The 20,527-nt window shown below is 44.1% G+C and overlaps 1 protein-coding gene across 1 annotated transcript in view; it reads left to right on the forward strand.

The window, feature by feature from the left end:
• The window catches only part of KCNT1 (potassium sodium-activated channel subfamily T member 1), a 739,470-nt gene that overhangs the window by 136,641 nt on the left and 582,302 nt on the right, over positions 1-20,527 (forward strand). The window contains exon 4 of the mRNA XM_078640347.1: positions 19,431-19,530. Coding sequence (XP_078496473.1) covers positions 19,431-19,530 — 100 coding nt within the window. The remainder of the gene's footprint in view (positions 1-19,430; positions 19,531-20,527) is intronic.

The raw sequence follows: 20,527 nt of genomic DNA on the forward strand, positions 1-20,527 counted from the left end.
TATTTTACGCCTAATGTGATGCTGCTTGCGTAATATGATTTATGTTGCTGGAGATGATTCCGACTACAGTATTTTGCCAGTAGTTACTGGTTGTGTTCTACATTTATTATTGGTTCTACATTTATTATGTGTACTTGTGATGGTTCTGACAGTGACCCAATTGGCACTGTCATGTGTATATAATCCCCCTGTAAATACTGCCTAGTGCCAGTTGGCACAGTGTATATTGTGTGATTACGATTCTAATGTGTTTGTAATAATACAAAGGCTATTTTTGATATAACCTTGTGTGGAGTTCCTTTTGTGGTGTGCCTAGTGTGTTGCTGCTGTGTGTGTGTGTTGCGCAAATGCTTTACACATTGCATCTGGGATAAGCCTGACTGCTCGTGCCAAGCTACCAAGGGGGTGAACAGGGGTTATCTTGAGCGTGTAACTCGCTTGCCCTGACTAGAGTGGTGGTTTCTGCCTGGCTTAGGCGCAAGCCCTAGCCAACCAGATATCCCATTTCTAACACTAAGAAAGAATGAAACAAAGAAAGAAAGAAAGAAAAAGAAAGAAGGAAAGAAAAAGAAAGAAAGAGGATACCTAATGCAGGTACAAATTAACAAAATCTAGTATTCTGAGAAATAGCAGCAGTCAGAAAAGCAAAACAGTCCAAAAGGAATTAACAACAGCATTAGCAGGAGACGGGATCTGATAAAGATGGAATGTGTATCAAAAGCATCTTGCTATCACACCAAACAAACACAAAAGCAACACGGAAGTAATTATAAAGTAAAAACAAACATACAGGCACCCTGGGGGACGAGCTTTTGCGTGGATGTGTTCCTCTTGAGAACAAAATGCAACAACTCAAAGTTAACCAGTGGCTTAAGCAGGCTGGACCACTGCTCCATTCTGTATGCTGTAGTGGGCGGAAGCAAAATGTGAGTGGCACACCAACAGACCAATGGATGAAGAAATGGCTGAAAGCCCCTATATGTAAGTATATTATACATTTTTCAGTAAAATCGAAAGGTCTTGAATAACACTAGACCTAAAAGCAGGAACACACTTTAATACTGAGAGTGTGTGAATCTGAACTTCTACGGGTTAATTTTTGTAAAGGTCATGAACTTTGCGAAGGTTCCAGATGCAGCGTTTTCTGCGTGAAATGCACACGCCTCTAAATGCTTTTTTCAGGGCCTTATGTGTCAATTGTCCTGCAAAAAGCAGGCTTTCCAGGTACTTTCAATAGAGATTCTGCTTTGGCTACAGTTTTTTTTCTTGCCCACTGCTATTTATATTGTTTGATTATATATTGTGCCCTGTGACTCACTCAATTAAATTATAGGGGATTCTCGTATTTTTTTTTATGTTCTCGTTTATTCATTGAACATCCAGAATCCCTGAATCTCAATGTCTGTTGATTGCGCTAAAAATACAGGTGAATGGAATAAAAGACTATTATGTATGCCAGCGTCACTGTGGGCCTCTACCCAGTGCGCTCGTGGGAGCGCTCGAAATTGAATGAGTTCTTGTCACAAAAGCCTCTTTTTGCTATTTTAGATCTCTTTGTTATTATGGGTGACTCATCTTTTCCTGCCTGTATGTATGATGTGTTGTATCTTAAGTTTGTATTATTAATTTAGCAAATAAAGCTGGTTAGCATCTATGAAGCCTTTTCCCTGAGTCCTGGAGCAGATAGTGAGTACAAGGCTTTCTTCATAGTTGTCTCTATCTTTTAGGAGAACAGCCATAACAACGCGGGGATTACCCCGCACTGCCATTACAACGCGGGGATTACAACGAAAGTCGTTACAACAACTTTCGCTGGAGGGCGCTGTTGGATAGGGAATAGTTTAATTTTCTATCCAACACCTTCCCTACTGTCAACGTGGGCTGGAGTTGGACTAGAAAATTTAACTATTCCACTATCCAGCGCTCTCCAGCGAAAGTCGTTGTACCGACTTTCGTTGTAATCCACGCGTTGTAATGGCATGCGGGGTAAAAGCCCGCGTTGTATTGACATACAACCATCTTTTACCACTGTGCCCCCATGCCACAGATATAACACTTTCTAAGTGGATTACTAAATTACTTTTATATGTCTTTGACTCTCTCAAGGTAGTGAGGTCGAGTAGTCAAATCTTACTCCAGCAGACAGAAGAATTTTAAATTTAGATACATTGTCACACAGTAGCCACATGAAACTAAGTCAATATCCAGAAACATCTATTGATTGTAGAAAAAAATACACAGGGGAGCGAGTGGAGGAGCATTGCCTCACTTAAAAGCCCCAGAGATGAAAAATAAAATGCTAATCTATTACCATTTTCTTTTTCATCCTCCCATCCTGAACCGAGTGTCAGGACGGGGCGGGCATGCTGAGTGGCAGCAGGTAGGAGTGGTGTGCTGAGGGCTGCCTGTGCACTGTTTACAGTGCGCATGTCTATTTGGTCGGATGACATGCAGCGGCCAGCCAGACCTGGGTACTTTAAATCCTTCGACCCAGCTGTCTTTGACAGCTGAGTTGAGAGAAAGTGTGCATCTCCAGTGCGCTGGGGAGCACAGAGAGAGGCTGATCCCTCCAATCGGGTCACTATTGTCATGTAGGTAAACAGCATGTGAGCAGCACCAGGATTGGTCAAATGGAGTGTGTTGGTGCCTGCAGTTGATGAAAGAAGAGGTCCAGAATGGAGGACATGTTCGGAAGTGTTTATTTTTTAATTTCATTTGTGCACCCACCTACCCTCCCAGAGCCACCCCTCCGTAGAGATGCCAGTGCCACTGAAAAGAATATATTGGTAAAATTCAGCATTGGCTACCAAACCGCCGAAGGGCCACAGGTTCTGCCTCTGCCCATTCTGCAGTCCCTTGCCAGTTGTAGTAGGAATTCCTCTCCAGCATGCTGGGGTATTTTTGACAAAAGTGCTTCTGCTAGTTCAGCACAAGCACTTTCCTCAACACTAAAATGCGGGTGGGCCATCATGTCACACTTGGCAATCCATTTTACACGGCAGACAGAACCCCCACCAGGTGTATTTTTTTCATCCAAAATAAAAAGCTGCTGTTCCAGCCAAGCTTAGAGATTTTTTTACCACTGCCAAGGGCCATTTCTGAATCTTTCTTCCTGTATCTGCTGTGTCCTGCAACGGCGTGTTCCGGCACAATGTATAATACGTCCCCTGGTGATTACATTTTGACATTGTACTGCAAGTATTTGTGCTAAGAGCCCTTATTGTATCCATAGTTATGTGCCTCTACCTAAGTGTAGAGTTCCCTTGCTCTATACAATTTGTTTTGAAGCACACTAGCATCATTAAATTAGCCAAGACAGAGCTATACAAAACCCAAAATAAATAAACAAATAAATGAGGAGCTGAATGTAGATTCCCTAAAACTTCCAGAAGTACATATGTTATGTGGAAAGGAAAGCTACCGGAAGAATGTCCCATTAGCAAAGGGACCATGGAGGTGAACCCCCATCCTGTGCTGCAATCACCATGTCCTTCAGAAGGACACCCTTGATATAGAACGTGTACACCTAGCCAGGAAACACAAGCACTCCACATGTGGCACATACACATGACTTAAATCGCCACCTACAGATGGGGAGAGTGAAACCCCAACTACGGTACGTTGGATAGTTTTTAAATGGAGAGGGTTGTTACACTCCTAGCACCAGTACTGATAAACTATTCCTAGAATATTTTCTGTTAGCCTCTCCATAGAGTAGCGAGGTGGGAGTACTCACTCACTACCATGGGGAAGGATGTACATTTGGTGCACACCAAGTCCCGCAGCAATGGTAAGTAAAGTATTGTCCCCCAAGCTCTGGCACTGAACTGCACTACTAGCCAGATGTGAGCATGTGGGAAGTCAAAATGTCATCACCCACAGTGCCTGAAAGCCGATGGCAATGACGTGGGCTGTACCATTGTTCCGTTCTGATTTCTGTGGGGGGTGGAAACAAATTGTAAAGCACGAAAGGGGGAAGAGGGCTGACAAATGGATGGAGAGCACCCCTGTATGCTGGGCCGGTCCTAGAACTCCTGGGGCCCCGGGCGAACGGGAAGATGTGAGGCCCCTCTAATTTGCATGTAACTTCCGGTCGCAGCCGGCATGACTCGTGGGTGGAGGATCTTGCGGGAGTTCAGGAGGAGGGGAACAGGAAGCAGGCAGCCTCCCTCACCTCCCCTAATCCAATCACAATGCTGAAATGGCAGCGTTGTGATTGATCAGGACGCCGACCAGCCAGGCGCCTATGGGGAGGCCATTTTCTCCATGTAGACTGCATTGTAGTCTACATAGAGAAAGGCCAGAGTTGCATTACTGGTTTGGTCAAACAGTCAGCGCACTTAGCAGTTGGGAAGGCACTCCTCCCCTGCCCTAAAGCAGACCTGCCCGCTGTAGTAAATGTCCTCTCCACTGTTCTCCTCTGGATAGACTGTACTATGATATCTGTGACATCATAGAATGCCTGGGTGTCCCTCTGGCTCAAGTGCCTCTCTATAACTTACTGTGGCAGTTGGTCATCTGAGGCTGAGCTGCTAACAGCTGGCTCCTGGTGGGGTCTACTCTTGTACTTGTTATCTTGGAAGGAACTTACAATAAAGGATCTTACATACACAGTGGACTGTGCATCTTCCTTTACTACATTTTGGTGACGTTTTTAAGAGGATGAACCTACGTGTGGGCTAAAGAAACTTCTACAAGGAAAACAACTTAACTCATTTTGGAAGTGCTTCTACAAGAAAAAGAACTAAAGACATTTTAGCGTAAAGGTAATGCCCAGCTGACCCCACCAGTGTCCTGTTTCATCTTGGACAGCCTGCACCTGGGCGTTTGTTTGTGAAGGATTTAATTACTGTGAAAGTAATCTTTGTCATCTTACTGTCTTCTGGATTGTCTCCAGCAACAAAAGCGCTTGGAACTCAGCTGGCTTGATCACCCTTCTGTGCTTCTTTCACTTTTAAGCCTTGACAGTTCGCAGTAGGGACATTGTTGTTTTTTTCACAAGAGCATTTGGTGTGCCTACTTTCATGCTTTTGCCCAGCATTAGCACTTTCCTTCACAACTGCTACCGAGTATACTCTTTGACGAGTGGAATATTTTGACGTTTACGCTAAAGTTTCCAATGTTGGCTTATCTTTAATGACTGACTTTTTGAGAAGCGTCACCTCTGGACAATTGATACACACGTCAGGTAGGCTGGTGTCTGTGCCTGCGTGTTCATGGCTGCGTGTTTCTATGTGATTTGAGATATTTTACTGTCTAATATTGGATGTTCACGCAGTTTCTGTGACACAACAGTTTAAACGCTACATTTGAAACTGTCCACGAGCCTCCCTCCGCGCGCATACCCTTCACACGCGCAGCCCTACCTGTCTCGCACCGCATCCAACAGTTGTGACGTCTTCCCCACTGTTCTGTCGACGCTTTCTCAGCACGTCTTTGCCGTGAACCATCCTTATGGTGCAAAATGTAACAGAAGGGGGGAGAGAGAGGGTCAGTGGATTCGATCTCCCTGTACGTATACATAAACAAAGTGGAATCCACTCAAGGTAGTGATCCCAAAAGTGATGGGGAGACACACAGTGTTGTTTAAATGCCCCTCACACACCAACAGGCCCCTTGGTGTCATGCTTCATCATCGGGGCCTTCGCGCCCCTCTACGGGATGCGGCGTGCTACGACTAGCGAGTGCGCAGGAGCACTTGGAAGTGAACTATGTGTGGGGGTGTGTGTGTATATATAACCAAAGTGTGAGTGAGGTGAGGTGAAAAAAGTGAAAAAGTTAAAAAATACCTGGCACGTGGGAGAAAAACAAAATTTTATTAGTCCCCGGCTGGTATTGTTAAAAAAGTGCAGAGCGTGGTTGGGTAGATACGAGTTAAGGTATCTGGAACCACTGTGAAAGTGTCAACATGTTTCGGAGGGCACAGCCTCCTTCTTCAGGACGAGGGTTATGCACTTTCCCTCACCTTACTCACATGTAAAATGTAAAAGTGTTTAATTAAAAATTACCACAATGTGTAATGTTCCTAACAATGTTATTTTGGTGTTAGTGAATGTCGTTGCGCCCAGTTGGCGAGAGAACCTGTAAAGAGAAATGCATACTTGAATACATACCAACAGATTCATTGAAAAAGAAGGAACAAGCCTTCTCAAAAATTCACGTGGTCAAACCTAAAAATACTGGGACCTTTGTGATGAAAAAGACACACTAAAGTACATCACTGTACTGACACACACAAATACATACAAAACACAAAAATACTCTCAACTCTGATGGAAAAAGAGAGCAGCTGGTCAATAAGAGAAAGTCTTACTTGGAGTCCTAATATGTGAGACCTCATGAGCCTAAGCGTATATTGGGGATCCCTCCTTCCTGCTCAGAAAGACCTAAAAAAACATTGGTAATCCGGGTTCAGTTGGAAAAAGGGAAAGTGTGGAGTTTACCATAACTATGGAGAAAGAAACATCTGTCTACTATCACCCATTAACTCACGGTTACTGCATGTGCCATTCGCCTGCCTTCCCTCAACGCGGCTCCGATGAAGTGAGCCTCTCTAGGGAAACCGCCCTTTAAATATACCATCCCTCATGATAATTAGTATTGGCTAATTGATTAATGAGAGTCGGTATATGCCCAAATATAGCGGACGCCATCGCCGATGATCCGGTACTGCGCTCCCGCGGTACACTATCTGCACGCATGCGCAGAAAGCCTGTCTTCTGCGCATGCGCGGTCAGGGAAGCGATCGCGCATGCCTCGAGAAGGAAAACGCCACGCTTGCTGGGAGGCGATGTCTCCGCTGCAATAGAATGCCTGTCTTCTGCGCATGCGCGGTCAGAGAAGCGATCGCGCATGCCTCAAAATGGAAACACCACGCTCGCTGGGAGGCGCTGTCTCCACTGTTGTTAACTAGCTCCAACATGGAAAAAACGGGGCCAAGGGTCTAATATTAAATGTATATTATGCAATAAGATGGGACAGGCTTATGTTTATCCTTTAGTTTTAGAAAAACGGAGTGAGTTGGCTATACAGCACTGATGGATCAGGAGTGCTATGCTGGGTGGTCACAATACAGAACACATAGCTGGTGACAATAGGAAGGCTAAGGAACCAACGAGATGTTATTAGGAACAGTTCATAGGCCTAAAAAACGCCTAGGAGGTTATGTTCTGTTCAAACACAGTTTATCTCAAGAGGTTCCACGGGATTGAATCATTCAGCCCCGTGACGTCAGTACCCAACCTGAACACCCACCGCTGTTCCTTTTCCAAAAGGCCCACCTCTGAAGGTAATTGTTCAATGACTGTCCACTGCAGTTCATTCACGCAGTGTTGATGTTCAATGAAATGGGTAGACATTTTGGTGGTGAGTCTCCCACGAAGAATGATCAAACGAGACTCCAGGGCCTACATGGTCACTACCCATGTGGTAACTGTAACAACTGCCACCTCACTAAAAAAAGCCTAAACTTAACTTTCTCAAATGGGACACAGTGGGAGCAACGTAAGTTTACAAATTGCAACAGCAAGAATGTTGTATATTTAATCTCGTGCCCCTGTGGAAAAGAATACGTTGGTATGACAACAAGACCTGTCAAAACAAGAATCAACGAACACAAAAGTAACATTAGGTGTAAGAGACTCACCACCAAAATGTCTACCCATTTCATTGAACATCAACACTGCGTGAATGAACTGCAGTGGACAGTCATTGAACAATTACCTTCAGAGGTGGGCCTTTTGGAAAAGGAACAGCGGTGGGTGTTCAGGTTGGGTACTGACGTCACGGGGCTGAATGATTCAATCCCGTGGAACCTCTTGAGATAAACTGTGTTTGAACAGAACATAACCTCCTAGGCGTTTTTTAGGCCTATGAACTGTTCCTAATAACATCTCGTTGGTTCCTTAGCCTTCCTATTGTCACCAGCTATGTGTTCTGTATTGTGACCACCCAGCATAGCACTCCTGATCCATCAGTGCTGTATAGCCAACTCACTCCGTTTTTCTAAAACTAAAGGATAAACATAAGCCTGTCCCATCTTATTGCATAATATACATTTAATATTAGACCCTTGGCCCCGTTTTTTCCATGTTGGAGCTAGTTAACAACAGTGGAGACAGCGCCTCCCAGCGAGCGTGGTGTTTCCATTTTGAGGCATGCGCGATCGCTTCTCTGACCGCGCATGCGCAGAAGACAGGCATTCTATTGCAGCGGAGACATCGCCTCCCAGCAAGCGTGGCGTTTTCCTTCTCGAGGCATGCGCGATCGCTTCCCTGACCGCGCATGCGCAGAAGACAGGCTTTCTGCGCATGCGTGCAGATAGTGTACCGCGGGAGCGCAGTACCGGATCATCGGCGATGGCGTCCGCTATATTTGGGCATATACCGACTCTCATTAATCAATTAGCCAATACTAATTATCATGAGGGATGGTATATTTAAAGGGCGGTTTCCCTAGAGAGGCTCACTTCATCGGAGCCGCGTTGAGGGAAGGCAGGCGAATGGCACATGCAGTAACCGTGAGTTAATGGGTGATAGTAGACAGATGTTTCTTTCTCCATAGTTATGGTAAACTCCACACTTTCCCTTTTTCCAACTGAACCCGGATTACCAATGTTTTTTTAGGTCTTTCTGAGCAGGAAGGAGGGATCCCCAATATACGCTTAGGCTCATGAGGTCTCACATATTAGGACTCCAAGTAAGACTTTCTCTTATTGACCAGCTGCTCTCTTTTTCCATCAGAGTTGAGAGTATTTTTGTGTTTTGTATGTATTTGTGTGTGTCAGAACAGTGATGTACTTTAGTGTGTCTTTTTCATCACAAAGGTCCCAGTATTTTTAGGTTTGACCACGTGAATTTTTGAGAAGGCTTGTTCCTTCTTTTTCAATGAATCTGTTGGTATGTATTCAAGTATGCATTTCTCTTTACAGGTTCTCTCGCCAACTGGGCGCAACGACATTCACTAACACCAAAATAACATTGTTAGGAACATTACACATTGTGGTAATTTTTAATTAAACACTTTTACATTTTACATGTGAGTAAGGTGAGGGAAAGTGCATAACCCTCGTCCTGAAGAAGGAGGCTGTGCCCTCCGAAACATGTTGACACTTTCACAGTGGTTCCAGATACCTTAACTCGTATCTACCCAACCACGCTCTGCACTTTTTTAACAATACCAGCCGGGGACTAATAAAATTTTGTTTTTCTCCCACGTGCCAGGTATTTTTTAACTTTTTCACTTTTTTCACCTCACCTCACTCACACTTTGGTTATATATACACACACACCCCCACACATAGTTCACTTCCAAGTGCTCCTGCGCACTCGCTAGTCGTAGCACGCCGCATCCCGTAGAGGGGCGCGAAGGCCCCGATGATGAAGCATGACACCAAGGGGCCTGTTGGTGTGTGAGGGGCATTTAAACAACACTGTGTGTCTCCCCATCACTTTTGGGACCATCCTTATGGTGTACACTATCTAGGGGATGTTGTTGTTTTGAGTTCCAAGGGGGCGTATCCTTTGTTGTGCTCTTATTGGGTGTCGTTGTGCATTTGTGGGTAGTCAACGCCCCATTTCACTTCCCAGGTTTACTATCCTGTGGTGTACCCTACTTAGGGGAGGTGGTGTATTTGTGAGTAGTCAGTGCCCATTTCTGTTTCCAGGTTCATTATCCTGCGGTGTACCCTACTTAGGGGAAGTTGTGTTTTAGGTAGGTGGTGTATTTGTGGGTAGTCAATGCCCATTTCCCAGGTTTACTATCCTGCGGTGTACCCTGCTTAGGGGAAGTTGTGTTTTAGGTGGCTGGTGTATTTGTGGGTAGTCAATGCCCCTTTTCAGTTCCCAGGTTCACTATCCTGCGGTGTACCCTACTTAGGGGAGGTTGTATTTTAGTGGGTAGTTAATGCCCGTTTCTGTTCCCAGGTTGACTATCCTGTGGTGTACCCTACCTAGGGGAAGTTGTGATTTTGAAGGGTTAGTACCCTGTATTGTTTTGGTGGAGATTGTTAAATTTCGTTTCTTTTTTACACTCTGCTTCTGTCAAAGTCTACCTGCCTGGGATTCGTGGCCAAGGGTTTCATGTCAGTGGGACTTTGTAAGAAGTTTTATCATATTTTTCTTTGTCAGCATGTTTTGTAAAGGGTCTGTGTCTACGCTCGCCTTTGTTTATCAGGGCGCTGGTGTACCTCTTTTGTGAGCGTGACCACCTTTCTTTGCTACTTTGGTTCTCTTTCATCTAAACCATTCTTTTACCCTAAAGGAAGGGGATGTGGCATATAGTAGCATTTAGTTGTTTTTGTTCATTTAAAATCTAGCATGTCATTGTATTTCTGTTCATGCTAATGATATCTCATGCAGTACTTGTTGCCTGTAAAGTACTTTGCTGATTGTTTCTTTATTCTGTTCGTATTCCATAAGGGAAGAGGATGTGTAGTAAATGTCCTCTCCACTGTTCTCCTCTGGATAGACTGTACTATGATATCTGTGACATCATAGAATGCCTGGGTGTCCCTCTGGCTCAAGTGCCTCTCTATAACTTACTGTGGCAGTTGGTCATCTGAGGCTGAGCTGCTAACAGCTGGCTCCTGGTGGGGTCTACTCTTGTACTTGTTATCTTGGAAGGAACTTACAATAAAGGATCTTACATACACAGTGGACTGTGCATCTTCCTTTACTACACCCGCCCCCAACCAAACACTCATGCTTTCTCGCAGTGCTAGAAGTAGAAACATAAAACGGTTGTTTTAGCATTTTGTGTTTCTGCTTTTGCGAGAAAGTAGTGGGGCGATGCTCCTCCGCCCTAGTGGAGGTCCCGCCCTCATTAAAATCACAAGAAGTGACATCACAGAAAGTGACATCGCAGGACTATTGATCCTATTTGGCATCACTGAAGAGACCTAACATGGATATCAGTAACATGGACAAAAAGCTAAATATACAAATGAAATAAGTCCATATATTTTAAAACTGTTAAATGGATTACATGTGTCTCATTAGATGGAAAAGCTAGGTGCAGGTCCCACAAATATGTATATTATTTACTCCTCGTTAACTGATTGCTTCCAGATGAGTGCATGATCCACTTTCCAGTTCTGCCTCATAAAGGGGGGAGATCCTGTTGAGGTAATGAGGGGCGGGATCATTCAAAATATAAACATACACAAGAGAAAACCTCTCTCACCATGGATACAATTGCACATTTCAAAAGGCTCCCTTATCTTTCTGTGCCATTAATGTGCTACCTTAGGATGACATTAATACTTCGTAATTTGTTTTAACGTAAGTCCTCTCACCAGAATCCCACACTCCCATGCTAAAAGATGTAGGACAATCTTTTTTGTGTGTGTGCTCTTTACTTGCCAGAATTATGTTAAGTGCAAAAACACAACACCTATAGTACAAAATTACAAGACCGCATTGCAAACAAATAAAGATTGTACATAAACAAAAAAGACTTGGAACAACCTAGACCACTGCTAAATCATACATGGACTTGAAGTTATGCTACAGATTATAGGGGATGTCAAATCAACGTTTTTGATTTGGTGTTAGAACTGTTGCAAGTAGATGTGGCCAGCTGTAGCGCTGGTGGAGCCCTGTGCGACAATGTTGGTGCCCCCAATGACTTGCTCTGCCTCCGATTCCCTCACTATCACCCATTAACAGTGCCCCTCAAGTCTCCATAACTACACTCTCTCTCAGATGCATTTAATTTGATTAACAGCACCACTGATACCAGTTTAGAGTGTGAGAGAACTTTATATCACACATTGCACAGAGACAATCAATCATACATGTGTAAATCACAATAGGTAATGTTACATAAGACAAAGGACTTGGAGTCACATGACAATCATACTAGTAGGCAGTATAGTTTAATAGTGATTGATCTGGAGAAACACAAACTCTGAATTTAGAACGTAATACCATGGTTGGGGGTTCTTTTTAATAACCAGAATTGATTTCTGCTCAAATGAACCCTTTTTGCAACATTATGTTAATCAAAGACTGGGGAAAAACCATAACAATATAATTTATACCTTGCAGTTGGCATGCAGCTCTAGTTGACAGTTAATAGCTCATTGTTCTATGTTAGGATTTTGACTTCTAAACTGCAAGTAACAAAAGGATCTCTCTGACAAAAGCAGTAACCCACTGGCCTATTTACATTATGTGGACTTACTGATCTGCATGGTACATGTTCTTTGCAGCAAGCACATTAACCCTCTGCGCGACCTTTCCACAAGTCAAAACTTCCAATTGACAAACCTCCATCTCTCTCTAGTAAGTACATTGATCACCAGAGTTTCATGACATTTTTATTGTCGCCGAAATTTGCTGGAGGCCAGGAAGGAGGCAGCAAGTGCTTTTAGAAACATAATATACTCGCAAACATGACCCAAAGTCAGCGCTCAGTGCGATCTCACCAGTTTCACCACCCTAGAGCCTCCCTGCTCTTCAGTCCTGTGACCTCAATGACAGGGTCACTGTTGCTCTAGGGTGTGCTGCTTCGTAGGCCTGCCCAAAAGACTTGTGGTGAGCTTCAATAGGGGTTGTGGTAGACAGGCCTTCAAGGTTAACCCACACTTGCCACTGCTAGGGTTCACCTGCTGGTGCTAAGACATCAGGCCTTCTAAATGTCTTGCGGGTCCCTCCAAGGTCTAGCATGGAAATGTGCTCTCTCAATAGAGTGGTCTGTTGGACTGGTCATGAAGGCTGAACCTGGTTCCCCAGTTCCAAATTTTGCAGCTCTGACCATAGTGCCACATCTTCTCCCCCACTGAACACCATACTACCCCACTGAGAGAAACTCGCGCTGCCTTCAAGTACAACCCAATTGCGCCCCACTACAAACACCTGGAGGCGACTCAATTCAAATTACGCACTAGACAAGAGCAATATGCTGCCTAAAAAAAGTGACAACATTCTGGAAGAAGCAAACACTCATAAGGAATGTAAGATTAATTAAAGCATGTGAAATGTAAGTAGGAACAACATGGTTACCTTAACGCTTTTGCACATATTATTCAGAAATCAATGAGTGCTTTTGCATGAAAAGTTATGGCCATGACTACAGAGCCAGAACAGACCTGCTTCAATGCCCATTGCTTATATCCTTACAAAACAAAAGCAATATGGTTTAAAAAGACCACATTCATGAAATACAGAGCAGCGGTATGCATTTTATTCTCTAGTCTGTCCATCAAGCAGGTATTGCAGTACTCCGAGAAAGACAAGAAAACAAAAGTAGCGCTTGCTTCACTGGCACTCTGTGGAGTGGCACTAATGTGTTTTGGATGTGAATAAAATCAATCTGGCCCCTTTTTGACTCACTCTGTCTTGCTTTAGTTATTTTTTTTACATTTTGAACCTTTTATTTCTTCAAACCCAAGGCTGCACTTTGGAAGTGAAAAATGTCACAAAAAAGATGACCTTTCCAGCAAAAAAGTTTTTCTTTTTTGGATTCATTTCACAGGGGAACAAGTAAAGAAAAGGAAAAGAAAGAGGGAGTAATGGCTACAAGGCCAAGGGAAGGGGGCCCCCACACCCTGACCTTGCAGCTTGCTCTAGTGTTTCGAAGTGTTTCGAAGCCCAGGGAAAGAGGGCCCCCTCCCCATGGCCTTCGAAGCAGTAACAAGGCATTTCTTAAAACACTGCCCTAGCAGCAGTTGATCTGACTGCTCCCTCCTCCCCTCACCCACCTCTCCTCACCTGTGTCTGGCTGGTCCTGTAAACAAAGGGGCCTTCTGTCACCTAGCAACAAAATGCGGGAATGGCCGGTACTTAATAGAGGTGCTGCCGGCCCCTGACACTGTGAGCCATAATTGCTGGCCTGGCTGCTGTGCCTTTCCGCCTCCACCCCTGCGCCCCCAGGAATGCCACCACACGGTCAACTCCAGACGTCTTGCATGTGTATTGTAATTGTGTGGGGAGGGGGCCCTGTTGGATCAGGTGGGCAATCTGTGAAAGTGTTTAATTTCACAGTGGAGCAGGGTGGACCCCTGCCTTTCACCTGAGCGTGAGGCCCTGGGCAGCTGCCCATGCTGCCCTTGCCTAGCACCGGCCCTGCCTGTATGCATCTATTCATGTCTCTAAGCCATACTTTAAAAAGAGAGTGCAAAGTCACTTCTTAGCAGATCATCAAATATTTTTTGCTTGAAGCAGAGCAGTCTAATAACAGCTCTGTTGATATGTAAGCCATTTGCCCCATGGAGTAACCCCACGTTCTCTAAATAAATACACTGGTAATGGAAACAAACTATGGGCATCTACGCTGGTCCCTTGTTTATTTGCAGATTCCATTCTGTACCCTTTCCTCACCCCTTCACGGCAAATACTGGGCTCTTATAGGCTAAGGATGGGACAAGAGGGAATCTCTGTGATGTCAAGAGGTGCCAAAGGGTGTGTGGGGTTGTTTCTGCCATCCTTGCAAGTTTGAATAACTGATGTCTATGACAAATATGTGAATTAAAAAATATATTAGTAAAGGAACACTTCCTTAGGGAGAGTCATCAGAATATATGCAAGGTAAATTGCACTGTTGTCCCCGAGGACCCCATATGAAACTAACCTGGTGCTACACTCTTTCCAATACCACGTGTGAAACAGTGAATGAAAGTGTATGAAGACTAGCAGCATTTGCACTAAATAATGGGGCATCTTAGGTCATATCAGAGTGATGGGCAGCTGCATGATATGGCGCCATATAAGAAAGCAATACGTAAACTTATAACAGAATACCTAGAGACCGTACAAGGCAAATTTCTACATAACATGCAGTAACGGCTGCTATGGGGCTATGTAAGTGTCCAGTATTTGTAAAGCGCAAACAATTACCCAAAAGTGTCAGGGCGCTGGGAGTCTTCGGGAAGATTAAGCGAGCTATTGCCCAGAGTCACATGGTTCTGGGCTGATCTGCCGCCGGCCCCGGGGATCTAACCGTGAGCCCCCAGGTTCCGGAGTTAGCGGCACTGGCCGCTGGGCCACACCTCTTCCACTTCCTATCTATGGTAGTGTAGAGGGCAGGGATGGGGGCATGCAGGAGTGGGAGGATAAAAAAAGAAAGAAAATTGCACTTACCTGCCGCTGCCTCTCCTCCATTCTTTTCCGTTGACGACGGAAACAGGAAGCTCCCAGTCTCTCCCAGCCAATCACAACGCTACTGATAGCAGCATTGTGATTGGTCTGAGCACCGTGGTTCAGTGCTCAGACAGGCATTGGGGGCCTGGGCATGCTCTCCACCCATGCTGTAATATGTGTGGTTACAACCCTCAGGACCTGCTTCCTCACTAAGGGGAGCCAAGCCCAGCAGTGCCCGTGCCTCTGCTCTCCTTTGTTATGTGTTTCCTGCATGGCCCTTTGTGGTGTTCCCTATGTTGGCCTAATTGTGCACATTCTAGGCCGTGTTTTCATTTGGAAACGTTACTATATAAACCTGCTTGCTGTTGTGCCACACTGTACTTTCACACAGACCCAGCATATGTTTTCTGTTCTGTTCATCCCTGGGATTTAGTCTGAATATCATAGACAAGGTCAAATAACAATGCCCCTTGTTATTCTCTCTGGTCAGGCACTAGCACCTAGACAAAAGACGAAAACGCAGCTGCTGTTTGTGAGCACACATATCTTGTCATATAGCTGAGCACAAGAATTTAAGCAGATACATTGAGCGAGGATTCTAAGGCAAGGCTGCTACGTCAGCTGAGATGTAGAACATCCATCTATGAATCCTAAGGTACGGGGTCTGCCACTAATTAAAGAGATCTTTGATATATAATCATCTAGCTTCAGTAGAAGGGAAGGGGTTTAGGATGTTCTGTCTTATAGCATGACAGGGCTTGTTATGATATATGGTTTATTGACCATGCTAGCAGGATTTTTAATATGCATTTGTTTTCTAATTATGGCAAGAATACTGCATTTTAGGACATGATAGTTAGAATAAAAATTCTAATCTTTCTTTGTGTCTCTTGTTTATTTTATTGTGGACGAGTACGAGTGAGAGGGTGAAAGGGTGTGCTCTGATACAGAGATCCATGAGAAGATTGAGAGTGTTGTGTTCTGGGGCGCCAATTCACTTGTTTGTCTGGTAAGGTTAGGAGGCAAGTGAGGCACTATAGCTCGTCAGACTTGGACTCATAGATACTGAGCTGGTATGATGACTCGGTCCCTACATGCCAATGTTCCATTCCTATGCAGAATCCCTGCAACACCTTGATGCCTGAACTTCTTACATTATAATCACAAGTTGATCTGTATCAAAGTTTGAATGTAAAATATTAAATAATTAACAAGTTAACGTTCAGTATCAGCCTTGACCTTAATGCATAGCTGATAATGATTATAGCAGGTTGGTAAAAATATTTGTGGCATTGCAGTATCTCAGGTATTTCAAACAAATGGTTTAACCAAACAATCTAACAATAGCACTGCGTACGTCAATGCGCTGAAGTCACGGGTTATAATACCATCCATACTAATATAATAAAGAGAGAGCCCAAACCTTTGAGGCAGTTAATCTCAGGAACCACAGCACCAATCCCAACACCCAATACAGCGTTGGAAAGGGCAGTTGCAGCAGAAGGACATAGGCTATGCAGACGCCCACCATATACATTTAAAAGGTAAAAGAACGGTGCCAGCAAAGTAGTCCCTTGTGGGCATGTCTGCGTTGTGCTGTGGGCGTGTGCTGGGGGCGTGACAAACGCTGGGGGCGTGTGGTATGTTCCACCCTTCATGCCATGTCTCATATCGTGTGCTGTGGGCGTGTGCTGGGGGCGTGGGAGTGTGCGAGGCGCGGGATTACGGGGAAAAAAAAGCGAGCGTTGTGCCCAATATTTCATTGTTTTTTCTTCCCAGGTTCTGTACATTCCAGCTCCGGGTGTCCACCCTGCTCCCTTGAAATACCCCTGCACCCCATAATCATAACCCACCCTTACTCCTTAAAATACCCCAACACCCTTAAACACTAACCCATCTTAACCCTATAAATATACCCTGTACCCCAAAACCCAAACCTATCCCTAAACCCTAAAAATACCCCTGTACCCCAAAACCCAAAACTAGCCCTGACCCCTATGAATAACCCGGTACCTCAAAACCCAAACCTACCCCTGAACCCTAAAAATACCCCTGTACCCCAAAACCCAAACCTAGCACTGAACCCTAAAAATACCCCTGTACCCCAAAACCCAAACCTACCCCTGAACCCTAAAATACCCCCGCACCCCAAAACCCAAACCTAGCCCTGAACCATAAAAATAACCCTGTACCCCAAAACCCAAACCTAGCCCTGAACCCTAAAATACCCCTGTACCCCAAAACCTAAACCTAGCCCTGAATCCTTAAAATACCCCTGTACCCCAAAACCCAAAGTTACCCCTGAACCCTAAAAATACCCCTATACCCCAAAACCCAAACCTAGCCCTGAACCCTGAAAATATACCCTATACCCCAAAACCCATACCTATCCCTAAACCCTAAAACTACCCCCGTACCCCATAACCCAAAACTATATCTGAACCCTTAAAATACCCAAACACCCCAAAGCATATACCTCAGTACCCCAAAACATATACCCCTATACCCATACTTACCTTATCCAAACATTAAAAAAAACATGCTTTTACCATTCATACATTTACAACGAATTTCGTTGTAAATGTATGCGTGGTAAAGGCATATAAAATGTAATGCCATGCGTTATAATGGCATTGCGGAGTCATGGTATTTTCGTATTGAAAGTATGTAGAGTGATGGTATGCGGAAAGAAAGTTGCGGAATAATGGATATTTACCCTCCCCCGGTAAGTACATTGGTGGCACGGCGGCCCACATCTCCAGCAACATACTCATATTTTTTCACCACCGATTTGAAAAATGCACAGGTCTCTCTCATTGATGGCCGGCACTGACATACACTTTTAGACACACCTCCCACCACAAGTTCTAGAATTGCGAACTTTAGAGCTGGGGAGCTACGTTCGAATCTCGGCATCAGCTCAACAGCCTGTGATTCCAGACAAATCGCTTTGGGCCCGATGTAGGTCACCAAATACCGGTCAGTAACGGACGAATTTGGCCGTTACCGACCGGTATTTGGTGATTGAAATGTAGGGGCCATTATTTTACAGAATCAGTAAATTTACCGATTCGGTAAATTTACCGATTCTGTAAAATACCGAATCGGTAATTTTACTGATTCGGTAAATCCCAGATGTAGGTAGCACTGTTTACAGTGCTACAGGCCTTCAGAATTCGGTATTTTATCACCCAATACAATTGGGTGGTAAAATACCGAATTCAGGTGTACAGGGCACATCTGTGCATGTACACCTGTGCCATGTGACTCACAGACATGCCCTTAAGGGCATGTAGGTGTGCCACATGTCACACAAGCCTGGAATTGGGGTGCTACGGGGTGTCAAAGTGACACCCCGTTCACCCTTGCAGGATTCGGTATTTACGGATTCGTTAAATACCGAGTCGGTATTTCCCATTGATTCCTATGGGCTTCAAGGCCCATAGGAATCAATAGGAAATACGGATTCGGTATTTACCGAATCGGTAAATACCGAATCCTATAGATTCGGTAATTCTAAAATAGGAATTACCTACATCTGCCCCCTTCCTATTTACCTACTTTTTAAATACCGAATCGGTATGATTCGGTATTTAAGAGTAGGTAAATAGGAATTACCTACATCGGGCCCAAAGTCTCCCCGTGCCTACCACAAATGAATGTGTTCTTCTGTAATGTAAATTGTGCTCATGCCATGTTGTCGAGTTTGCGCTATATAATATTGCAAGGAAAAATAAAGTAGGGAAACTCGAGTTCACACACTACTGAACGCGCACTCTTAAGTGCATCAGCAGTGCACTGTGAATCGGAGCATTTCACAGGCCTGTCACAGATAAGAAATGCTATCAAAACGAAATCCTACAAAACAATATACTACTGGCCGGCAGCAATTCATACCCGGACAACGTCGGGACGGGCTGCTAGTTGGATAATAAACTTTACACATCATAGTAGCAATTTGATGGCTTATGGGGCAAATTCATAGCTTAAAATGGGAGATTTGTAATTTAAATGCAGATAATTTGGAAATAGAGATAATTTTATCAGTATTTGAGAGTTTTGTGTCACGTGATAGTCAGTTTCACCGCTTATGTGGTCAATTTCATGCCCAGCAAACCCATACCGCGTAATCAGTCCCTATTCAAATCGTATTGTTTACTTGAGTAAACTGGAACAATTCCAAAATTGAAATTGTGTTTCATTATAAAAGCTTGGAGCCTCAAGCTAGCTTACTTGTATTTTTCTGTTGATGTCTATTGACATGCCTAAAATGAATGTTTTGTAAATGGATCATTGTGTACAGTTTGAAAACTGGCTCTCAAATAGAATTTTTTCTAATATTCATTGCAGGTCTCAGAATACGCCTCTTTAACTTCTCCATGAAGCTGCTCTCCTGCCTCTTGTACATCGTTCGTGTTTCACTTGATGACCCTACAGAAGGAATAGGATGGTGAGTTGCACTTTTGCGACAGCGAACAAACATATTATATTCAGCTTTAGAACCCTTAGGCCATGATCACGAGTACGCTAGAGTTTCCCAAAGCCTTCCCAGCCCTGGATTGTAAAGGTCACAATGTTGTGTTGTGCAGAGATTCCTGCAACCAATAATTGTGATGTGATAAAGTTCTCAAACTTTGTTAAATTTCAGCAAGTCAAACCTGGCGGAACAGAGTGCCACTGAGGGTTTTTCTGCCAATATAGGTGTTACTATTAACCAATTTAACTGCACTCAAATGTTTAACTTCAGAAGAGTTAATTCTGGGTTGTCTGACATGATTTGAGTAACCTGAAGGTCACCCACTTAGATCTCAGTAGCCTCTCTCCTAACACCACATTTGGACAGTCCATAAGTAGAAAGTTCTGAAGAAAGTTAATTTGTCACTGTGATCCAGCATTAAATTTTTCCAAGCTTTGGCCATTGAGGGCCCAAAAACAAGATGGTCAGAGCAGAATGACCAAGTAAAATTCCACTTCAACCAATTACAAGTAGGCAGGTGGCCCTCATCTTGTTTTCCTGGTTACTAGAACACTAGAGTTGATTTCACTGGGCAGAGAAAATCACTGATAAAATCATTTGCGACCTGATGACTTTGGCACATCAGGCAAGTCTCTGTTCCCATCATCCCAAACGTTTTTATGGCAAGGGGCATTTACTCCACCCCCTTGCCAAAGCACTTTTTTCCCTTTCGCCCTACTGTCTGAATCCTCCTACTTCCGCTCTCTTCCAGTACCCGCCCCCCCAGCTCACATTTCCCACCTGCTTAGAGCGTAATAACTTGGCAAAGCACCATATTTCATGTGTTTAAAGTTGTAAATATATGTAATGTAAAGCTGTTGAAAATAGGCAAAATATAAGTATACAATTCAAATGTGTCAACAGTGATGTCATTGAACTTGTCATCTGATGTAATACGTGAGGTCATAAGTACGGGTGGGCATAACTGGGG

This window comes from Lissotriton helveticus, chromosome 5_1, assembly GCF_964261635.1.
Source record: "Lissotriton helveticus chromosome 5_1, aLisHel1.1, whole genome shotgun sequence".
In the NCBI taxonomy this organism is placed as follows: Eukaryota; Metazoa; Chordata; class Amphibia; order Caudata; family Salamandridae; genus Lissotriton; species Lissotriton helveticus.